This window comes from Phodopus roborovskii, unplaced genomic scaffold (genome assembly GCF_943737965.1).
Source record: "Phodopus roborovskii unplaced genomic scaffold, PHOROB, whole genome shotgun sequence".
NCBI classification, from domain to species: domain Eukaryota; kingdom Metazoa; phylum Chordata; class Mammalia; order Rodentia; family Cricetidae; genus Phodopus; species Phodopus roborovskii.
This window is the reverse complement of record NW_026126424.1, coordinates 5679385-5700929: the sequence shown is the minus strand read 5'-3', so window position 1 is coordinate 5700929 and position 21545 is coordinate 5679385. Positions and strand designations below refer to the sequence as shown.

The following is a 21545-nucleotide window of genomic DNA, read 5'->3' as shown; positions in this document are numbered from 1 at the left end:
AAAATTACTTGGATCATTTTCCTTTTCTTGAGATAGTTGTCAAGCAATGTGTTTCTAACATGAGACTTCTCATTTCATTGTGGAACACTGTGCTTTTCTCTGCAGTTAGAACTCTTGCATGCTGGCTTGGAAACTCAGTAGAATGCACTTCAGTTACTCTTAGCTCTTCTGGTGATGATTGCTACTGATCGTGCAAAAATGATTGCTCTTTCCACCAAGAAAGTGTTGACATCAAGGAGAGCTAACAGGATTCTTGCAAGATGATATAAAAAGTAGACCTTATTCAGAGTTCCCATTTCGCTCTTACTGAAAGACTACATGGCTTTGCAATACTTCACTTTCTGAGATAAAGAGGCACTGCATAAGTCAAAGCTTTTTGTTTATTGTGTTTCCAATTAAATTGTAACTGTCACTTTCTTCCAAAGAATGAGAGTGTATAACAGAAGCTTAAACTATCAGTGACAGTTTTGTCCACTTCAATCAAATATAACATAGTTAACACTAAGTCAGTTAGTTCTACACATTGGAATAGTGTTATGTTAAAATTTAAAATTTGAATACTGACATTTAGTACATGGGATTATATAAGATTTTCTTCAAATGTTTTCATAATTTGACTTACCAGGAAATTACTTTTATTCATTACTGTCCCCAGAGTCTTATCGTCATTGCCTAAAAAAATGCTAGGCATGAATGTTATTTGGGTTAACCAGTAATAGATTCAATTTGAAAACATTTGAAGGAAAAGACATATCAAGACAGAGGGTTATCAGGGTTGAAAAATATAACTTAATGGTAGAATATTTTCTTAACTTAGGCGAAACCCTGGGATTCAATGCATAGCCCTAGAAGGAAAAAAAAAGTTTTCTTAAAAAATGGGTAAGAAAAAAAGGGATCAAAATGATGGCAGGTTATGTACTAATAAGGCCAGTGTCACAGCTCAGGCCACTGAAGGAAAGAAAAGAAGCAACAGTTATGTTTTTCTAAGTGTGGATTGCAGGCTTTCCATTGGTAACATACCTGCAGAGAAGGCCACTCATGGGTGCTAACGTACCCAGTATGGATGCAACAAGCATGCTGTCATTGTGTGCGTACTCAGTCTATCTTTTTTTACATAAGTATTTGAATATTATTTTCCACCAAATAATATTTCTCATAGCAAGCTGTGTGAGCTATATGAAAATTATAGTTTCTTCATAACAGCTTACTATTCTTTAAATGAAGTTCATAAAATAGAAGTTTTCCTTTCCACGTGATTAGTATAGGATGTATTCACAGTATTTATAATAATAGCACATTACAATTAGTTCTAAAATAGTTAAATACGCTTTTTAAGTACTCTTAAAATTTTTTCATGAGCTTTGAAATGTATTGTTTTGGACAGTTTTATAGGGTTTTTTTATTTTTTATTTATTTATTTTTTTCTGAGACAGGGTTTCTCTGTATTGCTTTGGAGCCTGTCCTGGAACTCACTGTGTAGACCAGGCTGGCCTCAGATTCACAAAGATCTGCCTGCCTCTGCCTCCCAAGTGGAGTGCTGGGATTAAAGGCGTGTACTGCCAAAGGCCAGCTTGTTTTGCTTTTAAGCTATACATTGATTATAATAACATCAGAGTAAAGTCCCAAGGTAATATAGCTGAAAAAATATCTTCACAAAGAATTTGATGTCGTTTCCAATGTTTCTATTTACGGTGATCTTGGCCAATTTTTTTGAGACAGATAGCAGTGGAGTATTCAGTACAGAAGAAAGGACAACTCTGCCTGGCATAGGGCCTGGTGAACCAGCAGGTGCCTCTTTAGGTCTCCAAACTGCAAAACCCTGCCTGTTCATTCATCTGTCAGGAATAACGTCTTTTGCATGCTGCTTCTGGGTAGGGAGGTGTGTGATCTCATGGCCTCAACAGGGAGGCCTCCTCAGAGATCCTGTCAGCTGTTGACAGTCCTTGACATGGCTTTACCTTTGTCACTATTAAGTCTTGTCTGTTGGCTCTCTCTGCTCTGTCCCACAGACTAGTAAGAATGTACTTACCAATACGAACTGTTTCTTTCTTTATTTTGTTCTCACTCAGGAGCCCCAAACTACTGTAATCCACAACCCTGACGGAAACAAGGTATCAGAAAGAATCAACACCATATGCTTTGATAAGATTACACATCTCATCAAACGCACTGTGCAAAACCAATTCATTATCTCAAATGGGAAAGAAAAAAAATTGTCCCTCTTGTCATCATCACGTGTTCTTTTGAGCCTAAATTAGTCTAGAATTATACATAGACTCCTTTCAAATGGAAGTGGATGATAGCTTGATAGCTTGAGGGAGAAATTGGTGATCTGTTAGTGAATAAAAAAAAAAAAAAAGATGAGGGTCAGATTCAACATTTACAGTCTTTCTGTGAGATGACTGTACCTTAGGCAATTCCTTGTGACCTTTTTATTTCTCTGTACCTGTCTGTGCATTGTGAGATGAACACCCACAACATGAAATTTCAGAATTTCTTGCTGTCATTCCATTGTCTTCAAAAATGACAACTTTGTTTTTTTTTTTTTTTTTTCCTAAAGCTTAATGTTGTTTTTCAACTTTTCATGTGTCTCTGTTCTATTGTCACTGTGGTTTTGTTGTGGTTGTTGTTGTTGTTGTTGTTGTTTGCTTGTTTTTATACTCCTGTCACTGGTGATATTGCTGGTGGTTTTACTGTTTGCCATGAAATTGAAGATAATCGGGGGGTTCCATTTCTTGTTAAATTTGTTTGTTGTCTATCTATATGAATTATAATAATAGTAAAATATTAAGCTGAATGACGACTAATATGTTCTACCTATTATAAATTGTGTATACCATGTTCCTACCAACACTTGACTTGCACACATGTCTGAGGAATTAAAGGAGACGTTTTCTCAATGTATTCTATGCCCAGCTTATAACTTGTTGTGCACTATCATATCTAAGGGAAAGAAAAAAATGCATGACTTTTCTAAGGTACTGAATATAGTCACAGGTCTCCTCTTTCCTCTAATCAACAATGCTGAAAAATCAGGAAATATATTTCACCTCTGGTTCAATAGTTCACCAACCCATATTAAAAACAAAGTGTTTTGTGGTCTTAATCTGAGAAATACATTAGTGTCATAACCCTGGAGATGTTCTGGGTCCCAAAAGAGGTAGTCAGGGCCAGCACATATGAGAACAATCCCATTAATGGTACTATCAAATAAAAAGCAGCAGGAGCGGACACTGCCATAATTCTAGCTCTGTCATTTGTAAGAGTTGCTGCATGGTATTTATTGCTTACATGAATTCATTTGTTTTTAAGTGCATGGGTTTAACCTTCATTTTAAGTTTAATTCTGAATGCCACATCACATAAAAGAAATGCATGATTGTTTTTTCTTGGTTTGTATGTGTGGAGACTCTGGACAGTAGCTAGTTTATATCTTCGGTTTAAATACTATAAAAGGTATTTATATAAATAGATGGTTTTCCAAAAATACCAAATCTATAAATGAATACTGACATTATTATTATTATTATCATCATCATCATCATCATCATCTACCTAAACTTGTTTTCCATTCACTGAACATATAACTATTGACTGGAAATTTGATGTCAATTATTTTTCAGCTCTGACCTTTAATAATTCCTAGCGGAAAATGAATACTTACAAACACTGAGACATGTCTTTGCTAGAATACATTTCACTGGTACATTTTAACGAAACTACTTTAAGAAGCGTATCTTACCACCAGCAGCTGAAGTGCACTTTTAAAAGTGCTTGCTGCTCTTTACTTTAATTTGGAGTTTTCAAAAGAGCTTTGTCTTTTCATTGTACCAAGAGATTTCCTTTTGAGTGACTGTTTCTGAGTTAGAAAAGAATAAGAAAAGTCTAACAGACCTTGAAAATAAATTATTCTTTATGATTCCAGTGTCCTGAGATATAAAGCTGAAACAGTTTCTGACAACTATAGTCAGCCTGGCTCAGCTTGGTAGCCCCAGCTTCTGAATCAAATGATGGAGAAGATGCCTTTTCTCTACAAAGATGGCGGGTAGACACACAGTTGCAAAGTCTATGCTCGACACAGTGCCCAGCACAAAATCATGTATTCTAAGTTGCCAGTGTATCCTCCTAAAATACTCCATTTTTCCTCCCAAAATCACAGTGTCTGCGCTGTACTATGAAGCCATCTTACTCAATTTTTAAATAAACTACATACTTCTTGTACTTCTACAAATCACCTGGATTTATCAGGCATCGGTGACTAGATGGCCAGAGTCCTCCCTTTGAAATGTTTGCAGTATATGACATCTTGTTTCTGTTGAGAAATCACTTGATGTTATTTGTCCATTTGCATGTCAGCATATGCACACAGCCTGCTGAAGAAATTTGCATGATATGTATGTACCACCAGACAAGTGTGTCAGAAGAATCAGTAATTTTTTTGTGTGACGTTTAACACTGACTTTTCTTCTTATCAGGAGTCAACTGAGAGCTCGAACACCACGATTGAGGATGAAGATGTGAAAGGTAGGCTTGAGTCAAAAACCCGGGAAGCCCTAACTTAGACCTCCACATCCATTACAGCATGCTTGTCCCAAGTGACCAGTAAGTTTAGACTGTAGAAAAGCTTATCCCAAAAGAAATTCATTTTTTATGAATACATTAATCTGAACAATGAACCACTATGACTATATCAATGTTTTTCACATTTTATGTGTTTTAAATTTTAAGATGTGATCTATGCAACCATTCTGTTGACTTCACAGCTAAGGATCTAAGGATGGCTAATTTTAAACACATCAGTAAAATATTCTGGCAGTGGTGGTAAACGCCTTTAATCCCAGCACTCGGGAGGCAGAGGCCAGCGGAGCTCTGTGAGTTCTAGGCCAGCTTGGTCTACAAAGCCACAAAGAAAAACCCTGTCTCAAACAAAACAAAAACAAAACAACAAACAAGTAAACAAAAAAGAGCATAAAATACATGTGCGCTTTAGTTATATCACTAAAATTTGTATAGAAGACTACATTCAAGATTAATAGTCAAAGGAAGTGGTATGAAAATATGCTAGTATTTTTTTTTTTAAACCTTTGAATGGCATTCCATTAAATGCCAGGGAAGCTTTCTGTTTGGACGCCTTTTGGCCTAGGTTTCACATACTTTCTTAACATATTCTTGACATCTGTTTCATTTTGTTTGCCAGAGTTTTCTAGCTGTTGAAATCTCTGCAGAAACACACTCAATATTCACTTCCAGTTACCCTACTTCTTTTGACCATGGTGCTGGTTTTAAAGTGTTAATTTTGCTTCAGTTTCTTGTGCAGTTTTGTGTTTTTATTGTAGCTTTATAGTTGCAGCTTCGCTTTTAGGAGTCCATTTCACTAGAAAGTATGCAGACAAAAGGAATTAGAATGGTAAAGATATTTAAAGCAAAAACAAAAAAAAATTTAAAGATAAATGCTTTGAAGAATTGGAAGATGTGATTAACCAATTATCTAAATCTTAACTTAAAAATACCTTACCCACAAATGTCACTAAATGCTATAATTTTTTCGGTGGCATTAAAGTCCTGAAGAAAAAAACATGTACTTATGCTATAGAGTGAAGAACCAGGAAATCCCAGGTCAAGGAGAAATATGGACAATTTAGGAAATGAAAATGGTTGCAGGATATGGTTGACAGTAACCTTTGCTGACCTTTTTCTTCTTAGTTAACTGACACTGTTAACATGTATTCTTTATGCTACTAGTGCACACTGCCCTACCTCTACTTCGGGGAACCTCTTGTTATTTCTTAGAGTGCAAAAATGGATAGCAGTGTCAAGGGTCAAAGGTACTATTAAGTCTATTCATCCCACTTTTACCCCTGGCCTAAAATTTGAACAGAACTAATCTTGTGAATGTGTTAAAGACATTTTTTTTTAAAGCCAAATAAACAGATGCACCATTTAGTTATTCAGGGAACATCATCTTCTCCTTGTTTTAAAATAATTGATTCTTCAACTAAATGACATGTTTTATGTGATTTTGGTACCAGCTCATGTAAGTGTTTGGTGGGACTCCTAGGGAGGTTCTAGGCTATTGTGTACCGGAACAAAGAATTGAGCAAACGCTGCCGTAGCTGCTGCTGAAGCAGAAACAGTTTATGGAGTGGGGCAGGTGGGGGGGGGGTGGTATACTTCCAACAAAGGGAGTAGGCCAGGCGGGGAGAGAGCTCAGGACTCAAATAGGGGTTTGTCATATAGTGTGAACTTTTTGACTTATTCGCATAACCTGATCTGTTTCACACATGCTCTGTTACATGCAGTTCTAGATTACAGTTCCATGCGTTCCTTGTCTCACTAGCATCTGAAATCTCTGCTTGAGGAGGAATGCTTTACAGGCCACTTTAAGCACTCTGTGGAGCTCTGGACCTATTCAGGGTCAGGGTTCTGTTGGCCTCAACTAGGGGTATTCTCCAGCTGTCCTCTTTGCCAGAGAGTTTTCTCCTATGTTTACTTTTCAGCCTCTGCTGAGGCCTGCTAGACCTTAGTCCCCACCCCATTCTCTGGCCTCAATTTTTAATCAAGTGTCTGAAAACCTATCTGTTATCCACCTGAGGAATTGAGTATAAGGGGAATGCCAACACCCCATTATATGTACTTCATCCATCTTGGACATTTTTCACACCTTGGTAATTATGAGAATGGCTTTAGTTTGTCATGTTTCTCATCTGAATTCTACTACAGCTATTAAATACTTTCTCCGGATAACTTACTTTAATTTAGATAAATATCAGTGTCTAATATGAGTCTCTCAGAGGGCATAATAGCACACTTCTGTAATTCCAGCACTTAAGAGGCTGATGCAAAAAATACAGAGTTCAAGGCCAAGTGTCCATAGGAAACAAGTTCTAGGTCAGCCCCTATAGCACAGTGAGACCTGCCTCAAAGAAGCAAGCCAAGACCAAACAAATCAAAGGTTCCCTAAGGGATTTGGAAAATGGAAGCACTATTTTTTAGAGTTGTACTGAATTTACATACACCAAATAGTAGAGAAACTAAGTGTAACATTAATATTAAAAAGTATAGCATAAGATTAAAAGAAATGCCTAGTTGATAACTGAACACAGAGTTTCACTTATATTCTGGTGCCTAATGAATAAATTACATTTCTGCTTGATTGTTATAGCGCAGAGATGGCCAGAGTCATAGAAATGCCTATTGATGCCTATTAGGCCTCACTGTCTTTTCTCTAAAACAAGTGCACCTGTTTGATAGCTGGTTCTTTTAATGGTAACACAGTCTAGAAACCTTTAGGACTAGAAGTTGCTTTGGAAGATTGCCCAGGCATCATTGTAGATGTTAAGGGAGGCAGAATGTGAAAGACTAGACCTCATTTTGATGAGCTTGTTTTGTTGGTGATATACTTCTGCTGGACACTCTCTCTCTCTCTCTCTCTCTCTCTCTCTCTCTCTCTCTCTCTCTCTCTCTCTCTCTGTCCAGTCATTGAATAATTCCCCATGAAAGGCTTGATATACTTAATTCACATGGATAATTTTGTTCTGTTCACTCCAGGATTTGCCACACTCTGTGTAGTGTATTGGAAGCATGCTTATTGTTTTGCTCCATTAGAAGGCAAAATGACATAGATATCTTCCATGTTGGAACTTACAAAGACCATTATATAATCTGACCAAAACTATGTTCTTTATGCATGAGTATATCACATCTAAAAAATTCCTTTTAATTCCTTCCACTGTCCATGCTGTCTGAGCAGGGTTGTATAAAACTTTATTACTCAGATGAAACCACACACTTAGCAACTAGACATTTCCCTACCACAGTCCAGTGTTTTAACTACAGAGAGCATGGGTAGGTCACACATCAGGTGGTCTAATCAAAGAAAGAATTTAAGTACATCAGCAGCACAGCGTCTTAGGGGAGCCAGGCCAGTTGTTTGCATAAGAAAGCCAGCAGAAAGTAGTAAATAGATGAGTGGAAAGTTTTAGGCATAGAATAAGGATTACCCTGGAAGCCAGCACTGGGAGAAGATTGTTTTCATTTATGTCTGCTTGTTAGGTTTCTCTTAGTGGCCTGGGTTCTCCCAGGCTCCTATCTACGCCTTAGTTTTGAACTGCTTAGAGTAGGATATCTGGGTCTCTTCATTCATTCAACAAGTATTGACTGAAAGCCTTCTTTTCACCTGAGCTCTTTGTAAACTAGTCATGGTCAAGAGACATCAAAGATGTAGAGCCAAAACCTCATGTGTGTTGTACATAAAACTCTTTTTCTGAAAGGTAGGCCCATTTCTCCTAATTCCATAAATAATAGGAACAATGAGCAAGGAAGACTTAAATCTCCCCATGATTGAGCCAAAACTTTGTTGTTTGGTTCTGTGTATGGGGGGGGGGTGGGAGGGGGCAAGGTTCTTTTGTTTTGTTTAAATATAGTTAAGAATGTGAGTATAGTGATACCTTCCTATAATCCTAACACTCAGAATGATAAAGTTGTAGGATCACTAGTTAGAGGCCAAACTCAGTTATGTAGAAAGAGCCTGGCACAAAAAAAAAAAAAAAAAAAAAAAAAAAAAATGAACAGAACAAATATATTACATTATAGCCCCCATGTTCCTATCTAAGCATGTATCCCGAGGTCTCCCCTACTCTAGTGATCTTCTTACAAATCTCCCAGAATTCACTGTTCTCTTTCTCCTAAGTCAGAGAGCTCACATCCTGGTGCCAACTTTTTTGCACAACTCCCTAATATTGTCTTGTTTTAGGAAGTCAGATATTATTTTTGATGCTGTGTCAGGAGGCTCAGCAACTATTCAGTGTCATGGAGAGTTAGTAATAGTTTGAAAGGTAATGGCATTATAACACAGGATAGTTACCGCCATAGACAGGAAGTGGCCATAGCCCATGATACAAAATAAAATTTCTCCTGCTAAAACTAACTCTCTTAAAAATACAAACCACTACGTCAGAATTGTTGAACTAGCTGTTTGCATGTTAAATACATTTCAAATTTTACATTAATTTCTAGTTTTATCAACCAGTGTCGCCATTAACCTTTCAGTCGTGGCTGGCACATCTAACAGTGATCCTTTCTATAGGTATGGGGGTATGCTTCCACACTGTCTGCATGTGAAGACTGTCCTTTGGTTTGTGGCTGCAGCCACAGTTTGCAGGGCCTGTCGCTGTATGCCACAATGCCTCTCCACCTCCTAACCCACTCAGCATCATTGCTCAACGCCAGCTCCTTCCTGATGAGCACACCTAGTTGCTCCACCTGATGCTCTTTCCCAGCATGCCAGATTTGTGTGTCACCTGTGGAAGTTGGGCTTTGTGTGTCCTTACCACCTGTCACTCATCCTGCTTCCAGCATGTCACTTCGACTCACCACTCAGCTACTCATTTGGATTTCTTGCCGCATGCCATCTACCTTGCATGTCTAGCCCAGTGCAGCCCAGCACACCAAGCAGAAATCACTAATTCTGAGATCAACTGGCAGGGGCTACACCTTTGCTCAACCCTTTCTCTGTTTCCTGGGGTGACGGTAAAGAAGCTGTATAGCATGCATTCAGAAAGCCCCGTTAAAGACAAAGATGCAGGACCCTTATCATCTGCGTGGGATCTGGTGTCTGATAACACCCCCTTGTCAACTCCTGAGATATTCTATCAATCTCTTGGGGAATGAGCCTTGTGTATATCTCTTCTAAATCCACTCATTAGTGTGCAGTGTGGTCACCAAATACTTACACTCAGTGACCCTTGCGTGCAGACTGTTTCCTTGAGGAAAAGACCCCTTTCTGTGGGGGACTTCATGGGGTAGACAATCAGATGCTGCTCTTCTTCACACCTGCATGCTGCTTGTCACTCAGGACTTCTCTTGCTTGAACATCCCACTTTCAGAAGACACATGAGTCAAGAAACAGCTTTGTTCAAGGAGTGGGCGTGATTGTACCATTCTATCAGCCTAAGCTGTTTTAGACAGCTTGTAGTATATATAATAATTTCTTGCAGATTCCTAACCCACAATTTCCTTTTTGATGTTTTTAAGAGAAAAGAATTTGCCTGTGTGTATGTATGTACCTGATAATCTTTAGACCCTTAATGGACCAGAAACATAGGATTCAGACAGAAAACTTGGCACTAACCTGCAGTGCACAAACATTCTCCTTTTCTCTAGATGTTTCACCTTTTACCACATTTCTTATTTATTTAAACCAGTGTGGCCTCACTGATTTGCTCAGTGTCGGCTGCCTCCTATCAAGCTTGTATCTTGAGTCTTCATCAGTGGCTGCCTCCTGCTTGTGTAAGTAACCCTTCTGACAAAATATAGGATCAAAACTGTTCCCAACACAGTTAAGACAAAGAGAGAGGTAGGGAGAACTATACTTCTATAACAGAAAAACAAACTCATTCTATATTAATAAATTATGGGGCTTAGAGTTTCTAGAAATAGAATTTTTTATAATTTTATACAATGCAATTATTTTTAAAATAGCTATAGAGAGGCTAAGGAATTAATTCAGTAATGGCGCACTTTCGCAGCCTGTGTGAGACTTTAGGTTCAACCCCCCATACTGGAAAGTGTGTGTGTGTGTGTGTGTGTGTGTGTGTGTGTGTGTGTGTGTGTACAAAATGATATAGTACTATTTAATTAAATGATCCATAAATTCTAAACACATATACAGTCAGATACAACACCCACACTGTCCTCATCTAAAAATTCAACCAAGAATCAAACTTTTGGAGGTGAAGGGGATTCCATCTCATAAAAAGGATGCCAGGAAATATCAGACAAAACCAAGGTGAACATACATGATGTCATCATCCTTTACCAGTGGTTCTCAACCTTCCTAATGCTAAGACATTTTAATACAGTTCCTCATGGTGTGGTGACAATGTTGTGATGACTCCCAACCATAAAATCATTTTTGTTGCTACTTTATAACTATAACTGTGTTACCTATTTATGAATCATAATGTAAATATTTTTGGAGGTAGAGGTTGGCCAAAGGGGTTGCAAACCACAGGTTGAAAACCACCCAAAACATCAAGTGTTTGCACAGGATTGACTTTACATCATACAAGGTATTGTAAGTAATCTGAAGGTGACTTATAGTACATTGTGGGTACAGGCAGGTTACATTTAAAACTATCCTGTTTTATATGCAGGCCTTGAGCCTGCTTTAATTTTGCTGTCTGCAGAAGTCTAGGAATTCTCTGTGGATGTGTTTTAAGATTCCATTTACCAGTTTCTAAACTTCGGTTAGGTCATGACTTATGAATTTTGGACTCATTTTAGTAATTTAAAACCTTTAACATCTGACATTTATTATTAAGAGGTAGTACTCTATATGAGTCTTAGAAGGATTCCATATGTCACCTGCCTTCCCACCTCTCTGGAGGCAAGTGTGGGACAGTACTAAGTTCCAAGCCATCCTGAACCACACAAGCAGGTCTCAGCTAGCCTGGGATACAAAAGGAGACCCAGTCTATAAAGAAATAGATAATTGACAGCCTCGACATCCATAGCGTCAGACATTTTATAGCTAGCCAGCTCTCAGTTCATTATAATAGTAGTTGTATAGGTATTACGTCAAATGCAATGCTTTCTTGATTCTATTCAAGTGTTTGTTTTTCCCACTACCTAGTTTTAAAAATGGTCCTATTTAATAGGGTGTAAATTTAGAGTTATTTATAAATTATAGCTTTGATCACATCCCATCTCCTCCATCGGTTCAAAATGTATCCTTACCACTGTTTGTAGTGATGTGAAATATAAAAGGTCAGCAATAGCCAGGCTGGATCAGCATTCTGCAGTCTACTTCTAATTTCATCCTTTATTAAACTTGCTTAGAGCAGGTCACTTAACTTCTCTGTCATTCCAGTTGGCTTCTAAAAGCACAATTGAGATGCTGAATTCACTAATTCATGCTTTTAACCTTTCCCATACATGTCTGTGATATAATACTATTAACAGATTGTTGTAAGATCTATGGCAGCACATGCCTTTAATCACAGCACTTGAGAGGCAGAGGCAGGTGAATCTCTGAGTTTGAGGTCACCCTGGTCTACAGAGTGAGTTATAGGATAGTCTGGGCTTCACAGAGAAACCCTGCCTCCCCCCCCAAAAAAAATCCTATGGGTGAATAAATATAGATAGATAAAAAATATTATAGATGTTAGTCATGTAAGCTACCCAAAATGATCATAGAAACATTTTTAATTCTAAGCTGAAAAGCAAAAAAACAACTGTAATAAATTAATGCCATTGTAGATGATACATTTACAATTGGAAGATTCTGCTAACATATATACATATGTCATCAGTCGCAGTATAAAGTTAGTAGTTTGGATATATTCCAGTACCAAAGGAGTTACATATTTTATATTCTAAAAATATTAACCATGAGAAATTATGATAACCCTATCTATGGGCTAGAAATTTGGATTAGTGGGTAAAAGCCCTTACTGTGTAAGTGTGAGGACATAAGTTTGAATCCCCAGAACCCATAGTACCAGCATGCGTAATTAAAGGGAGACAGGAGTTGGAGACAGGAGCTCTGGGGCCAGTCTGCCTGGTGAACATAGCTTAGGAACAGCAAAGAGAGCCTGTCTCAGGCAAGGTGTCAGTGAGGATCAAAGTCTGGGGTTGTCTTTTGGCTACACACATACCCAGCATATAAAAACCTAATGTCTAAAATCACTAGTTGAACTCATTTGTTTGTGTATAGAAGTTAAATCTCAATTACTTACCTTTTTTCTTACTGTGAATTTTGTGTGATTATTAAATTACTTGTCATAATGAAGTAGTTCCTTAAAATGCCATCTCCTTCTCAGTGTGTACTGCTTTCTGCTAATAAATATATCTGAAAAGTCTGTGAAATAATATGATTATATTGTGATTCTTCCTATAAGTGAAATAGATCCAATATATTTACTACTACAAACTTCTAGAGTATTCTTTTTACAACTTAATTAAGAAATAATTACACAGTTTCCTCCCTGCCTCCCTTGTGTCCACTCGCCCCCACTTCCCTTCCAAATTCAATCTTCTGTTCTTTGACCATTGCTGTTACAAATACATACAAATGGGTAAATGCGTATGAATGGGTAAATATGTAAATACAACCTGCCAAGTTTGTTCAGTGTTTTCTGCATATAAATGTTTCTAGGGCTGACCACTCAATATTGGTAACCAATCAGGAAACTCATTCCTGGGGAAGACAAAGTCTCACTCTATTGGGTGGTGTTAGTTGCTTGTAACTCTTCATTTAGTAGCAGAGCCCTGTAGGACTTTCCATAACCATTTTGCGATGCCAACTGGTGATGGAAATATTCAGGTTTGGTTTATGCTGGAATGTTGTTAGGGTGTCATGAGATGCACAGAGTTTGTGTTTATTTAACTGTGAGTTTTTCTTTGCAGAGTTTTCTAATCTGCTACTGAAATACAGGATTTTCATAAGAGTATTGCTGAGATAAGAATCAGTCAGAGGAGGAACTACTTATTTTCTTTTGTGTGTGTGTGGTTTTCTTTGGAAAATTGAGTCTGTAGAAAACCTCTGTCCTTTGAGGGCATTTATAATTGCTCCTGCTCATATCTTTATAGTAACTGAGACATGGTTAAATTTCAGCTGTTTAATCTTGGCCCTATCACCTACTGACTAGGAGAGCTTAAGTAGAACTAAATTCACGGAAGCTCCATTTCTAGCTGACAAAAGGAGACAGTGTCACTGTTTTCAAATGATTAGAATTAGATTAAAAGTGCTTTTACGGAGGACCCAGGTTTGGTTCTCAGCACCAACATGGACATGTACTATTTCTAGCTCAAGTTCCAGGGTATCTATACACTTCCTATGTTTAACCCAGCACCAACCAGAAAGTGATACACACCCGTACATGCTGGAAAAAATATTTGTACACATAAATTAAAAGCAAATATCACAAAAGAAATCTTTAAAACTCAGATCTTCTGCACTAGGGGTTTTTCCATGGTGCAGAGCCCACAACAGCCTTTTGAAGAGTTAGCATCAGTTCTGATCCCAAAGGATCTGTGTTAGTTTCCAGGTGTAGAAACATGGGTGCTGCAGTGCCATTAAATGCAAGGTCTTCATGATGGGATGATGACACACTCTTACTCTTTCAGTCAATGCCTCCGAATTATAGAAACACAGATCCAAAACTCTCATTGAGACTGCAGTCTTCCCAAGCAAGCCCCTTGAATATCTGACTTCTGAGCTTAGCTTTAAGGGTAAGGAATTGTATTAATTGGTAGGGGAAGTGAGAAAGGAGAAATACATTCCATACAGAAGACATAAAAACAGAACAGCCTACAGCCCCCTGGGCTCCCCCGATAGGCCTTGGGCCAAGCCAGAATACCCTTCACTCCTAGAGGACCCCAAGATCAAAGAGATAGCTGCAAAGTACAAGAAAACCTCAGCCCAGGTTCTGATTCGGTTCCATATCCAGAAGAATGTGGTGGTGATCCCCAAGTCTGTGACACCAGCACATAAACGTGAGAACTCTCAGGTTTTTGACTTCCAATTGAGTGACCAGGAGATGGCCACTCTCCTCAGCTTCAATAGAAACTGAAGGGCCTGCCTGCTGCCTGAGACAGTAAACATGGAAGAATATCCCTATGATGAGGAATATTGAAACTAAATCGCGTGATGAGGCTTCCCTCTTTGCTGAGCACACGTCACTCATTCCTGGAGTGCCATTTGAGCCATTCCTGCCTGACACCATGCTCCACACAACACTGTACTTAAATGCTGACTGAGGACAGACCCTGAGAAGCGAATGGGCATTTATTTCTTTCACTGATTTGATTTGATAGAAAGTTTGTTAAAAATCAGGAACTCTGGTAACATTGGAGGACATAAGGATAAAACAATAAAAATCACATTAAGAAAAAGCAAAAATAAAAACAAAACACCATATATCCAAACTACATGGGATGCCGAAGGTGTTACCAGGGAGTGAAATTCAAACCCAAACTGTAGTAGATGAGACTGGAGAGGAGGGAAGATGTAGTCATAGGAGCACTGGACCATGATAAGGAATTCAGGTGACACCCCCATCAAAATGCAGCAAGCACCTGGGACATGTCAGGAGGTTCCCTCGGGTGAGTGATGCAGTATGGTGTCCACAGAGGAAGGAACATCATGAAGCTGTGTGGCAGGTATGCAAGGCATGGGGGAAGGGGAGGGGAAGAAGGACACACACTGTCAGACAGAGTCGGTCTGTTTTGTTTGAAGGATAAGGGAGATTGGATGATACTTGTAGATTGGTGAGAGCAAAGAGACAGAGTGAGAGCCCTTCCTGTTCTTTCTTGAAGTGTTCCCTCAGCTCGTCTTTCAGCAAGTGTGTGTTGAAGGGCTCTTGAGGCCAAGCCCATGTAAAGTAGGTACTGCATTGCAAAGTGAATACGAGTAGGAGCTGCACTTGTATGGAAATTATCCTTTGTTAGGGAAAAGTAAATAAAATAAAGATGGTTCATAGTTTTTAATCAGACACACCCTTGTCATGAAGATGACCTCAGAGTATCTATTGACTCTATCTTGGTGAAAATGTTACTACTAAGTAAATCTTAGTAATGCAGTCTTTCAGAAGAATACCTGGGAGCTTGGGGAACATAGTCACAGAGCCATGGAGCTGCAGTCACACTGACAGCTGATGCCCTGAATCTCACAGTTCTGAACTTGTGCCTTCTTTGGGCCCAATACAATGCTGTGTATTTGGAATAATACATGAAACTCTCCCAGAAAATAGATGATGAAGATACATGTCTGGTAGGTTTTCTAGCAAGCATACAGATTTGTAAACACTAAGCCCAGGCTTTGGGAATCTAAGTTTTTAAATATAGAGAAATGTCAAGACTATTCCTTGGACAGTAGTCTAGAACAGAAATGGGGTGCAAATACTGAGCTCTCTGTTAGAACTCTGCCAGGTTTATTATCCTATGACTGGTGAAGGAAGCGACTTCTGAATGGTGCATTAGAACCCTGACTCCAGGTTGCAGATGGGGAGGAGAGAAGCCTTAGCTGTGTGCACGGGTTCAGGACTTGTCTGCGCCAGTGACAAGTCTGTGGTTGGCAAACCTGACACTGACTTGTTTCAGAATGCCTATGGAAATGAGCTCCTTGGTGACTTTCCTGCCTAACCCAGTTCAAATGCTGTGGAATTTTGCTTCTCCTGGTTCCCTGGTGTATTCCTGCCTTTAGTTTTGACATTTCGCTAGTTGCCTTTCAAGGCTTATTTCCGGCATGCGGTTTAGCCTGGAAGGACCTGACCTAATATTAGAGCTAGGAGTCATGAATGATAGAACTGCCCTTAACCATTTTTGGTCTTCTCTCATTTCTGAAAGTGAAGCACCCTGGGATGGAACAGAGTAAAATTTCCCTTTAAATAGCTACAGTTTGTCTTTTGTTTTCTAGTTCTCGGTTTCTGGGTAACACCGAGATAATTATAAAACAAGGAATAATGCAGACATTAAAATTTTAACCTAAAATGTCAGGTGTGGTGGGAAGCCCTAAAACTTACAGAATTATAGAGCCTGAAGCAAGACACTATTGGGAGGTAAAAGCTAACCCTGAAGACACAGAGAAGGTATCTCATGTCAAATAGCAAAAAACAAAAAAGTTCACTTAAGGACATAACTACCATCACATGTGAAAATTCTAGTGCTTGTAACATGTAATTCCCACAGAGGGACCTATATTTAAACTATTTGAAATCATTCATTTTTTTATGCCTGAAAATCCAGTGTGTGTGAGAAATGGAGAGGCAGGCAGTCAGGAACCCAGCTCTCAGATGAAACCCAGTACACCCTGCAGTTCCCCGTGAATGACTTCTGTTCTGCATTGTTATTTTAGTCAGTGTTAAAGATTAACTGTTCGTCCTGGTGCACAAATAGATGTTTTCTTCCTAAAGGTTTTGTGTTATGCAGTGCATCCTTGTTTCTTTTGGCACATGATATACTCTGTTAGCCATTGTTGGGAAGAATTTGCTGATCTGTTTTATGGGACAGGAGAACTGGTTCATTGATGAAGATTGTGATTCACTTTACTGTAGTAGAAATGAACACCTCTGCCAGAGCCATATTGTCCCTCTGATCCCTTGCAAGTGATCACAGTGGCACCCTAAAGACACTCTTAGCAACATGCGAGTTCCTTTGAATGGCTGGTTTGATCTCTTTTGATTAGAACAGAAAGTTTTAAAACTGTACTGAAATTTGACCATTTCCAAGTCTTCCTTCCTTCCTTCCTTCCTCCATCTCTCCCTTCCTTCCTTCTTTTTTCCTTTTTCTTTATTTCTTCCCTCCTTCCTTCCTTTCTGCATTTCCCTTCTACCCTCCCTTCCTTCCTCCCTTTCTTTTATTTGCCAAGGTAGGATTTCTTTATGTAATCCTGGCTGTTACAGAACTCGCTCTGTAGACCAGGCTGTCCTTGAACTCAGAGATCCACCTGCCTCTGACTCCTGAATGCTGGGATTAAAGGCTTGTGCCACTGCCACCCTGCCTCCTCACTGTTTGCATAGATACATAGGCAAATAGTCTGTGTGAATGTATTTGACACCACATCCACCATGAGTAGGATGTTTTTAAAATGTCAGTGCTCATGGACACCCCCACAAGACACTCCCCATTCCTCCTTCCTCATTCTGTAGGTGTTTCAGTCTACAGGGTCTGAATCATATTGCATTACTCTAAGTTACTAAGTCTCCAACCTTTTTCCATATCTGTGTTCAAATGCACCTATAAATTATAGATTGAATTTGACATAACTGTGTCACAGTGCAGGTCCTTTAATATACCCGTGTCATCAGTTGTACTGATAGCCCACATCCAGTCTGTCAGCAAATCCTCTGGTTCTCCTTCAGAATACATACTGTGATGTTTTTGTTTTGTTAGGTTTGAATTGGCTTTTATTTGCTGACTCCTTCTCTACTGTTGTGGCCCAAAATAACAGCATCTTTTGCCTGCTTATTGGCACAGCTTCTCCTTTGCATTTTCTATCTGTGGTCTATTCTTGACACAGTGTTCAGACTACCACTTTTAAAATATATCTGTGTTCTGCTTAGAATTCTCCAGTGCTTTGCCAAATCCATTAGAATCCATTAAGAGCCTCGCCCTGACAGAACTCCCTTCCCACCTGACCTCTTCTCTACTACATGTAGAGCACTCTTCCTGGTTTGTGAAACGAGCATTTGCCTTACTGCCTTTGTGTTTCCTGTTACTTCCTGGTGTGTCCTGATACACCTTTCCATTCTAGTCTCTCATCACATGTTGCCCTATGTATGTAAGGTCTTCTACAGAAACGCTGCTTACAAGTGCATCCCTACAAAAAACAGCCATTCTTGTCATCTTCTTCCTTGTTCTTTTCTCCTAACATGTGTGATTAGCACAAATACCAGTTTACTTCTTGGGTTACTGCCTCACTTCCCCAAACTAGCATACCAATTTCCTTAGGGTAGATGTGTGTGTGTGTGTGTGTGTGTGTGTGTGTGTGTGTGTGTGTGTGTGTGTTTTCTAGGATCTGAGTAGTGTTCGGTAGTAGCAAGAATAGTTATTTAACTGATAAAGAGAGAAGCATATTGTACACCAGTTAAACCATGGCCTAGCAGCCATTAGAATATCCAGCCAATAGCAATATTTACTTCTATAGGTTTCTGCACACATGAAACTACCTCTCATAATCTTAGAGGTAAAAATCTTAGAGATAAAGTTCATGCATGCTTAGCATGCATAAGTGCCAGAGTTCCATTTTAGCATACACATCAAGAAAGAACAAAAACTGAAAAATACAATTTTAAATAATAAGATCCTTTGCTTTGGGTTAAAGCCTAAGCTTTGGTGTCTGTTGTGAATGTGCTATGTCAGAAACATAGATGTACATGATTGCATTTTTTCACAGTATCATAATTCTCAGAACAATAAATTCTCAATGTATAGTAATTTCAGTGGCAATAGTATTTGTCACATGCTCCTACTTTCCTTGATATCCCAGAAGGTAAAACCAGCTTGTTTTACTTTCATCTTAGTTACCAACATCAACTCTCAGATCACATGTTATCACCGTGTTGTATCTATGTATTTCTACATGTGTAGGTTAAAGAATGCAAGGGTTAAGAGGCAAAACATTCCAAGGCATCTCCAAGAAGCCTGAGAGGCAGAAGCTGGGAAACTAATAGAGATGCTAGGTCATCTTTTTTTTTTTTTTTTTTGTGGTGATAATAAGCCAAACCAAGCGGGAGGGGGGAAAAGCTGCTGTGGCTCTTGTCTGAAAGTGAGGCTGCTGCTTCTGCTGCTACACCACAGCCTGGAGTGGAACTGCATTGTAGAAGTCCAGCTCAAGAGGAGAAACAGGACAGCTACAGAGAGAAACAGGTAGATGGACAGATAGTGTGTCCAGATGAGTGAACAGGAAAACAGACATAGTTGGATCTTCAGCAGTGGGGAGGGAGGGGAGGTGAGCCTCTTAACAGTCAGGATGTATACGAGAGTTCCTGACATGTCATACACATTAGGCCTCATTTCTCATTGGCAGGCATGCTTGCACTCAGCCTGGGCACATGAGAGGCAACCTTAAAGGACATTCCGACAGGTTTTCAACAGATCCCACAGGTTTTCATTGGAAATTCCAAATAAGTATCACCATTTATTCGCTTATTCATTCGTGTGTGTGTGTGTGTGTGTGTGTGTGTGTGTGTGTGTGTGTGTGTGTGTGTGTGTTTAGGCATAGATGCCCTGGCCTCATGTAGAGACCATAGGAAAACTTGCAGGAATCCATTCTCCTCTTTTAACAGACAGGTTCCACTGATCAGGTCAGTCATCAAGGTGGGAGACGAAGAATTTTACCAGCGAGTCCCCTTCCCAGCCCTTGTGCTCATTCATCTCTTGAATTCTGTAAATAAAGGGAAAAAAATCACACCCACAAATATGCATCTATTACATTACATTTTCTGAACATTTGACAAGTTATGAAAATAGGCACAATTCATGAAGTATGTGAGACTGAACATACTATTGTTGACTCTGAAACACATGATTAACCAATTTAATTGTTATTTATAATCACATTAGTCAAACCAATAATGCATTTGTTGAGCCTGCAAAATTTGTCCAAGCATCTTTACAAATCTCTGTATGTTACTAAGTGAACCATATAAGCCAGATAAGTGCTCTACCACTGAGTTACATGCCTGGCCTTCTTTTTACATTTGTTGTTGTTTGGACAAGAGTCTTACTAAGATTCCCAAGCTAGCTTTGAACTTTGTTGCCCAGCCTCCTACCACTCCCAAGTAGCTGAGATCATATGACTGCAAAATAGTCCCACTTCTAATAACAACTTCTAAATTAATTTTCTAAGCTGAATTTAGAACAGAATATCCCGCAGCTAAATTGACAATGCTGTGCCACTCTGGGGTGCCGTGTTAATAAAAATTTGGGACTGATAGGGCAGTTTTATCTTTCCAAATTAAGCTTTGAAAAACACAGTAGCTAATCAAAGAAATTGCTCTTGTCTGAAGGAGTCTTGTTGCTGTTTTTCATATGCATAGAGACATGGAAAGAACTGTAAAAATCCACATGTCTATGTGAGTGTGTTTCTGTAGTGAACATCAAAAATACAGGTAATTTCCCTCTAATCCTAAGGAAGTCATTGAAGTTGTGACACCACTCTAAGATTTTTGCAGGCTGACTGCTGCTTTACCTGCTTAACCCAGTTAGCTCCAATAATATCAGTGTTGATAAACACATGAACTAAACTACGTTGAGTCCTGCCCATTGATCACAGTGCCATGGACAAACATACTATGCTACTAGCTTGTCAAGAATGTTCATAATATTTTCATCAGTTTACAGCTTAAAACCGCATTATTTAATCATCTTATTTGTCCTATCAAACTTTCCATTGGCTCCCCACTAATTATTGAGAATTCTTGCTCCAGTATTTCACACAGTGTGGGGCAGGGAAGAAGATGGAATCTATCCCCTTATTCTGTGAATCAGCCTTGCTGCCTTCTTCAATTGGTGTGATTTGCCCTCACAGATTCACCTTTGTGGACTCTGGAAGTTATATAATGGATGATGATGGCCTTTCAGTGGAATTATAAGCTATTGTTCTTGCCGTTGCTAAAGATAATAATTAGTTAGATGACTGGATGGGATGGCTCAGCAGGTAAAAGCACTTCCATACATGCTTGGAGACCTAAGATTGACCCCTAGTACCTACAGTAAGTTGTAAAGACAGAATTTACTCTACAAAGTTGTTCTCCCACCCCTACACATGTTTCCTGGCATGCATATACACACACACACACACAATTATGATCACCCTCACCACTTTCATCATCATCATCATCATCAAAGAATTAGCTAGAAAGTATAGAATGGAATAACAGGAGATATCACCACATATTCTCTGGTCATAGTATGTTACAAGATATTACGTCAAAGTGGGTTAAACAAGTGTTAAACACTTTTAAAATGCAAAGTGTCTTCTTAAAATTGAATTAAGCACCCAAAGTTAGTTGTTAAAACTCTTTAACTTGAGCCTCATCAAGT

The 21545-nt window shown here is 38.9% G+C and overlaps 1 protein-coding gene across 16 annotated transcripts in view; it reads left to right on the top strand.

Annotated features, from left to right (window-relative positions):
• Camk2d (calcium/calmodulin dependent protein kinase II delta) overlaps nt 1-21545 on the top strand; it is a 243671-nt gene that overhangs the window by 200607 nt on the left and 21519 nt on the right. For 8 of the 16 annotated variants that reach the window (XM_051185545.1, XM_051185539.1, XM_051185537.1 and 5 more), the window contains 2 exons: nt 2070-2111; nt 4475-4523. In XM_051185545.1, coding sequence (XP_051041502.1) covers nt 2070-2111; nt 4475-4523 — 91 coding nt within the window. The remainder of the gene's footprint in view (nt 1-2069; nt 2112-4474; nt 4524-21545) is intronic. The other 8 variants (XM_051185550.1, XM_051185543.1, XM_051185548.1 and 5 more) reach the window with 1 other exon arrangement.